We start from the raw sequence: 7500 nt of genomic DNA on the forward strand, positions 1-7500 counted from the left end.
ACTAACACACACACACACACACACACACACACACACACACACACACACACACACACACACACACACACACACACACACACACACACACACACTCCTCCACTAACTCCTTTATAGTCTCACTTAACTAACTCATTTCATGTTTAGCCTGAACACGCACAATTTGATTACTTCTTATCTTCTGCCATTGATTCCGAAATATGATAAATGGGTATAAAATAACTCTGCTGTAGACTGTATAGGGTCTGTGTGAAAGGATGTAAACAGCTAATAGGCCTACCTATCCTAAGCCAGGTGGGAATGTGTTGTGTGTGTGTGTGTGTGTGTGTGTGTGTGTGTGTGTGTGTGTGTGTGTGTGTGTGTGTGTGTGAGAGAGAGAGAGAGTGTGTGTGGGGCTAATAGGCCTACCTATCCTAAGCCAATTGGGAATGTGTTTGTGTGTGTGTGTGTGTGTGTGTGTGTGTGTGTGTGAGAGAGAGAGAGAGAGAGAGAGAAAGAGTGTGTGTGTGGGGCTAATAGGCCTACCTATCCTAAGCCAGGTAGGATTCAACTAAAACAATGGGATTGACCTAAAATGAACAGACGATGACAAACAGCGCAGAACTATCTTGACGCACATTTCAACAGTGAAGGTCAGAGACCAGGACACAGCCATGTTCAGACAGCCACAATCACACTGAGCACACAGATGCAGGGTTCAGTCGCGCACAGACACACACACACACACCCAAACACACAGACAAACAGGACTGTGTAATGTGTTTGTGTAGAGTTCAGCTGGTGATTGGACAGCAGCTCAGCCGAGTTCAGCTTGTGATTGGATGAGGACAGCAGCTGTGCTGCCATGCTGAGCCAGATGCTGTAGGACAGGGTGTCAGCGTGTCTCACGCACAAAGGCCATTGTGACATTCAGAGGAGTAAAAAGCTGAAGTGAATGTGAACATTTCCCAACAGTGTGTGTGTGTGTGTGTGTGTGTGTGTGTGTGTGTGTGTGTGTGTGTGTGTGTGCGTGCGTGTTTGTGTGTGATGGTGACCTTAAAATATTTTCGGTTGCTGTAGCTTACTACTTAAGTAATATGACCACAGTTAAGTATATCAAATCAAATCAAACTTTATTTTTATACTGCAGTTACCTGGTGAGAGAGCACACACACACACACGCACACACACACGTGCACAAACACACAACATGCTTATTGACAGGATTCTGTCAATGTCTCTCTCACCACTGACAATTTAATTGTGTGTGTGGTGTGCGTGTGTGTGTACTGTGTGTGTGTGTACCTCGGGGCTGCGGTGGGCAGCAGCGGTACAGCTGGAAGCGCAGGTTGTCGGTGTGTGTGTGTGTGTGTGTGTGTGTGTGTACCTCGGGGCTGCGGTGGGCAGCAGCGGTACAGCTGGAAGCGCAGGTTGTCGGTGTGTGTGTGTGTGTGTGTACCTCGGGGCTGCGGTGGGCAGCAGCGGTACAGCTGGAAGCGCAGGTTGTCGGTGTGTGTGTGTGTGTGTGTACCTCGGGGCTGCGGTGGGCAGCAGCGGTACAGCTGGAAGCGCAGGTTGTCGGTGTGTGTGTGTGTGTGTGTGTGTGTGTGTGTACCTCGGGGCTGCGGTGGGCAGCAGCGGTACAGCTGGAAGCGCAGGTTGTCGGTGCGGAGGCTCTGGCCGGCCAGATGGTCCAGCAGCTCGCGGAGAGAGGGCCGGAAGGTCTCGGTGCCGTACAGACGGAAGCCTGGACCCACCTCGATCTGGAAGTTCTTGTACTGACACACCTGCCTGGACTCACACACGTCCACCTGAGCAGGGGGGTGAAGCAGGGTCAAGGGTCACAGGTTACTTTACCCTCTACAGTGTGGATTATTATGGAATGTGAGTGAGTATGCTGCTTTTTAAGTTCTCTTATACCCTTGATGAGACCAAAGACAAATGTCCAACCTTGGTTGGATAATAAAGTTGTATCTTGTCTAATCTGGATGCTTTCGAGCAGAGTTGGTAGGTGGTGAGTCCGCACGCACGCACACACGCACATGCACACACACACGCACACACACACACACATGCACACACACACACGCACACACACACATGCACACACAGACACATCATCTCACTAGGCCCCTTTATTCATGTAATCTCCAGAGACTTAGCTTTGTGTGTTGACTTAGAAAGCTGCTGTTTACAGTAGGAGCCCAGTGGATCTGACCGCGGTGTAATCTACAGTATTTGGTCAGTCTAGTCTCTGGCCTACAGCGGCTCAGTGACAGGCTACTGTCGCCAGGCTACTGTCGCCAGGCTACTACCACTTACTACATCATCACAGGTGTGTGTCTAGTGCCTCGTCAGGACAGTTAGTATTAGTTATTATGATTAACTATTAGTTAGTTAACCTACTGCTACCGGCAACCTCGGCTTCACCATGGACCTTTATTCATTTGATTTTATCATTCTTGCACATTTATGGGTATATATATATATATATATATATATATATATATATATATATATATATATATATATATATATACACTCTTTTATACTTTAGTAATATATATATATGGTATACTGGGTGTACTATATTGTATATTGTGCCTTTCTGTGCGTTATTGCTTTTGGGCATTTCTATCTACTGTATATTCTAATACATAAAGAACATCATCTTTAACTGGCTTCTCTATTTATCCACCTCAACCATCTCCCTTCCTGCCTGGGCCTGCCTGCTGTGTGACCTTGCAGTGCTATACGTCAGTGTGTGTGTGTGTGTGTGTGTGTGTGTGTGTGTGTTTGCGTGTGTGTGTGAGAGTGTGTGTGTTTGCGTGTTTGTGTGTGCGTGTGTGCGTGTGTGTTTGTGTGTGTGTGTGTGTGTGTGAGAGTGTGTGTGTTTGTGTGTGTGTGTGTGTGTGTGTGTGTGTGTGTGTGTGTGTGTGTGTGTGTGAGTGTCACCTCGCTGCAGACCACGGTCATGATGATGTATTGGTAGTCGGTGCAGCTCCATCTCAGGACGTAGGCTCCTTCCTCGTCCCCCTCCTGATGCAGCTTGCGGACGGCAAACTCCGTGCTGGACGGCCAGCGGGAGGGGCCAAAACACAAACGGTTGGAAACAGGTCGTCAGAGGACACGCTGAGGACGCTCAGCTGGACACGTGAGGGGGACAGACTGAGGGGGACCGTGAGAACCGGCACAGGGAAGGACAGTGAGGGGAGGACATGGAAGACTCTGGCCTAATCCCAATACTCCCCCTTAGCCCTAGCCCCTAGTTTTGGAGTGCCCTCGACTGGGTAGTGCCCCTTCAGAACGGAGCCACAAGGGGTAGGGGTTGAAATCTTGACCTAAGAAATGGGACACCACTCGCTACGTCTTCAATCGGAATTTTATTGAGTCCCTGGGATGTTACAGTATGACAGTATTATTATAGTGACAAATCTGACCAAATTTCTGGACAGAACAAGGCAGATTAATCACTTGTAGAGCCATGAAGCATGTTTACACATCTTCTGTTAACGTTAGTCCTGCCCATAGAAATGCACTGATATCAGATGAGCAGAGAAGTGACGAAAAATGCTGCTGGATTATTTTTCGAATTATTTTCCGGGATATGGAATCAACTGTCACTCAAAAATCGTTGTTTACACAAAGTTCTACTGATTAGATCACATTAACATTGCACCGTAGCCTACAAGTAACTTACTGGGATGTCAAAATGCTGTCAAGTTAGGCTAACAATGAACTGCAGTTGACATGGCAGTTGACATTGACCCAGGCACACTCACACACACACTGACATACACCAGTCCTGGGCTCAGATCCCCTTCCCCTCACCCTAACCCGGGTCCGTATCCTTTTCCTACCCCCCACCCTACCCAAACCCCTGCCTCTATCTGGGCCCAGGCACATTTATGCACACACAGACATACACCAATGTTTGCCATGTCTCTCCTATGATGTTATTAGCCTCTCTTACTCTGAAAATGTAATTTAATGTTATTTATTGCTCTATAAATGTTCTTAGCCGGTAGACAAACATACTCCAGGAGCTTGCTCGATCGCCTCGTTGAGAGGGGTCAGGGAAGAATTTTTACAGCTCACTTATCTGGCCCCCGGGTGATTACTGCTTTTTGCTTCCTTCTGGAATATGTAGGGGTGGGATGTCTGCCCACCTCCCTTGTTCTCTGTAAAGCGCATTGTGTTGCCTCTGGGTATGAAATGCGCTATATAAATAAAGCTTTGATTGATTGATTGATGGTGAATAGCAATTTTTTTCTGAAATGTGTGTCATAACGATCTAATATCATGTTCCTTTGTATCTACATTAAATTAAGTTATTCTACCAATTTTACAATTTAGGAATGATTATTTGCGCAGATATCGGGCTTCTTTGCCATGTTTTTTCACGGCACCAGCAGCTATGTTTCATATCACTGCCTCGGTTCGCAAAGCATTGTGTGAGTTTTCATCTACCCCTCGGTTTCAAGTCAGCATCTGAAAACCCTCGATTTGGAGGGCTGTTTGAACGTCCACTAGCCCTCGATATGCCCCCTAGCCCTAGAAGCTGAGAGGAATGGCACACTAGGGCCAAGGGCTAGGGCTAAGGGGGAGTATTGGGATTGGGCCTTAGTCTTGAGAGTAGAGAGATATAGACAGACAAAGAGAGGGGGAGAGAGAGAAATAAAGAAAAAGAAAAAGCATGTGTGAGAGTGAGAGCGAGAGAAAGAGAGAGTAAAAGACAAAGTGAGTGTTAGAGAGCGAGAGAAAGAGAGAGAATGAGAGAGAGAGAAAGATACAGAATGAGAAAGGGAGAGAGAGCAAGAGAGTGAGAGAATGAGAGCAGGAGAGAGAGAGCAGGAGAGAGATAATGAGAGAGAGAGAGAGAGCGAGAGAGAGAGCAGGAGAGAGAGCGAGAGAGCGAGAGAGAGCAGGAGAGAGAGCAGGAGAGAGAGCAGGAGAGAGAGCAGGAGAGAGAGAGAGAGAGCGCGAGAGAGAGAGAGCGAGAGAGAGCAGTAGAGAGAGAGCGACAGAGAGAGAGAGAGAGAGCAGGAGAGAGAGAGCAAGAGAGAGAGAGAGAGAGAGAGCAGGAGAGAGAGAGAGAGAGAGAGAGCAGGAGAGAAAGAGAGCGAGAGAGAGAGCAGGAGAGAGAGAGAGAGAGAGAGAGAGAGAGCAGGAGAGCGAGAGAGAGAGAGCAGACCAGTGGAAGGGATGGAGGGAGGTGGGGCTGACCTGATTGGTCCGTGGCAGCCGTTCTGCAGGTTGTGCACCACCGAGGCGGGGGCCACGTCGGTGCACAGGTAGTGGTGGGCGTCCACCGTCAGGCGGAAGTAGCCGTCCACCAGGGCCGCGAAGGCCAGCGCCTCCCCCTTGAAGTTCATCTGCACCTCCTGGACCGGGGGGAGGGTAGAAATATTTACTTCAAGGGGTGGGAGTAAGGTTTCACTTTTAGAGAACGGATAAATGAAATAAAAGTCCTCTTCCTGTCTTTGACTGCTTCCCTCCTGTGATGGAGGCAACACACACACACACACACACACACACACGGCCTCTACCCTCCTCACTCCAGAGAAACTAGAGGCAGCGAGGCGCTCTGGTTGATGTGAGCATGGACATCGGCGGACCAAAGTCTGTAGAGTTTGAGTTGAGTTTGAATTCAATAATTCTGCCTCACAATCTTTACAAATTGAATTGTGCAGAAAATACAAAATACAGAGATGCATAAAAAGAAAAACGCAAACACATATAAAAACATAAATATCGTATGATACTGATATGATATCATAGAGTCCGATAGGCTTGTCTATTCTGGACAGAGGTCAGGTGGTAATCTACTCTAATCTAATCTAAAAACACACGACAAATCAGATTATTTGACTATCTAGACCGGGGGGTGTTCGGCGGGGCAATGTGTTTAAACTCTGCTCTTGAAATGCGACAACACACCAGAGGGCTCCAACTGGATAATTCATTAACGGTCGAAGAGAGAGATGATTATCACACAGTTCAAACTCACTGTGTGTGTGTAAACGCGCGTGCGCATTGTCATAGAAAATTGTAGTTTCACCACCTACCTTGTAATTCACCACTTCCCTCAAACTTTCACATAGCTGTGCTAACCTAATTTATGACAGGATGACCTCTCTTCAGGAGGTCAACACACCTAGACTTTGTCTGGCCTGAATAACCATTCTTTTTTCTATTGTCCCTGCAAGATTTACCGCTCTTTCTCGTATCACTCTTGACCACTGTTGAAGACGTATGCCATTTATTATGACGTATACAGATAGGTTAGCCAATCACATCCCTGGAAGCGTCATACCTGTGTATTGCTTTGAATATAAGGCTGCGCAAGACAAGCCTACTCCACTTCTGCTGGATACCACTTACGTGCATCTCCTCTGAAGTCCTTGCGTATGTTTTCTCAATAAACCAGACTAAACCTCTTTGAGCGAACCTTGCCAAATCAAATTTTTTACTTTAGATCAGATTTAATTCCATTACAGCGTCTCACCATCTTCTTGTTGTCCTGTCTGAAGATGGTGACGGTGGCCTCCTTGACGACGATGTGCGTGATCTCATGGAAGTCGCAGAACGTGGCCCAGTCATCCGGCGCGTCCTTCTTCTTGTCGTTCTTCTGTTTGCCCTCCATCTTGTTCCTCTTGGACTTGCTCTTCTCCCTGATGATCAGGGCGTCCTGCGTACACGCGACACGACATTCACTGTCAACAACGGATGCTACGATATGCTGTTCATCTTGTCCTACAAAGTGCAGAAGGGCCTCTCTTTGACTATGTCCTTGTTGGGACTGGTTTTAAGAGACAAACTCCCTTTGACTATGTTTTATATTGCTAAAGTCTAGAGGTGACGGGGCCTTTGCGGCGGCTGCCCCCAGGCTCTGGAACCATCTGCCTATTCATATTAGATCAGCGCAGACCCTTGAGACTTTTAAATCCTCCTTGAAAACTCACCTTTTCTCCCTGGCGTTTCATTCACCCTGACCATAAGCTGCGTCTGTTTTCAATGTTTGTATTGTTTCATACTCCCCTGTTTTGTATTTGTATTAATTATTATTTTTTACTACTGTTCAGCACTTTGGTCGACTGCTGTCGTGTAAAATGTGCTTCATAAATAAAGGTTTGCTTACTTACTTACTTACTTATATAAAAAAACACAAATAAAATTAGCAGCACTGCACTTTTTGTTTGTGTAAACATAAAAATAATGCGTCTGGGAGACTGTAGTTTTAGTTGGTGCTGGACAGTATTTACAGTGAGTTTTTCAAAGCATGGTAATCAAACAGTTTTAGCAATCATTTTATCGCGATAAATGTAATCACATTTTATCGTGGTTTATCACTAAACCGGTTATCGTTACATCCCTAGATGAACCGCTAACCCGTACGATCTAAGCCCCTCCAACGCAGTCTAGGACCCCCCCGACCACCGACGTGGGCCCCCCCTCCTTCACTCACGTTGGGGGGCTTCCTCCTCCAGGAGATGCCAGCGGTGCCGGTCACCCGCACCTGGG

General features: G+C 47.1%; 1 protein-coding gene across 1 annotated transcript in view; it reads right to left on the bottom strand.

Annotated features, from left to right (window-relative positions):
• jak1 (Janus kinase 1) overlaps nucleotides 1–7500 on the bottom strand; it is a 27148-nt gene that overhangs the window by 12553 nt on the left and 7095 nt on the right. The window contains exons 6-10 of the mRNA XM_084436275.1: nucleotides 7445–7500; nucleotides 6485–6667; nucleotides 5203–5360; nucleotides 2932–3046; nucleotides 1592–1787 (exon numbers count right to left, since the gene is read on the bottom strand). The exon at nucleotides 7445–7500 is cut by the window's right edge and continues 290 nt beyond it. Of these exons, the coding sequence (XP_084292401.1) occupies nucleotides 1592–1787; nucleotides 2932–3046; nucleotides 5203–5360; nucleotides 6485–6667; nucleotides 7445–7500 (708 nt within the window). The remainder of the gene's footprint in view (nucleotides 1–1591; nucleotides 1788–2931; nucleotides 3047–5202; nucleotides 5361–6484; nucleotides 6668–7444) is intronic.

Source organism: Borostomias antarcticus (assembly GCF_949987555.1).
Source record: "Borostomias antarcticus genome assembly, chromosome: 3".
Lineage (NCBI taxonomy): Eukaryota > Metazoa > Chordata > Actinopteri > Stomiiformes > Stomiidae > Borostomias > Borostomias antarcticus.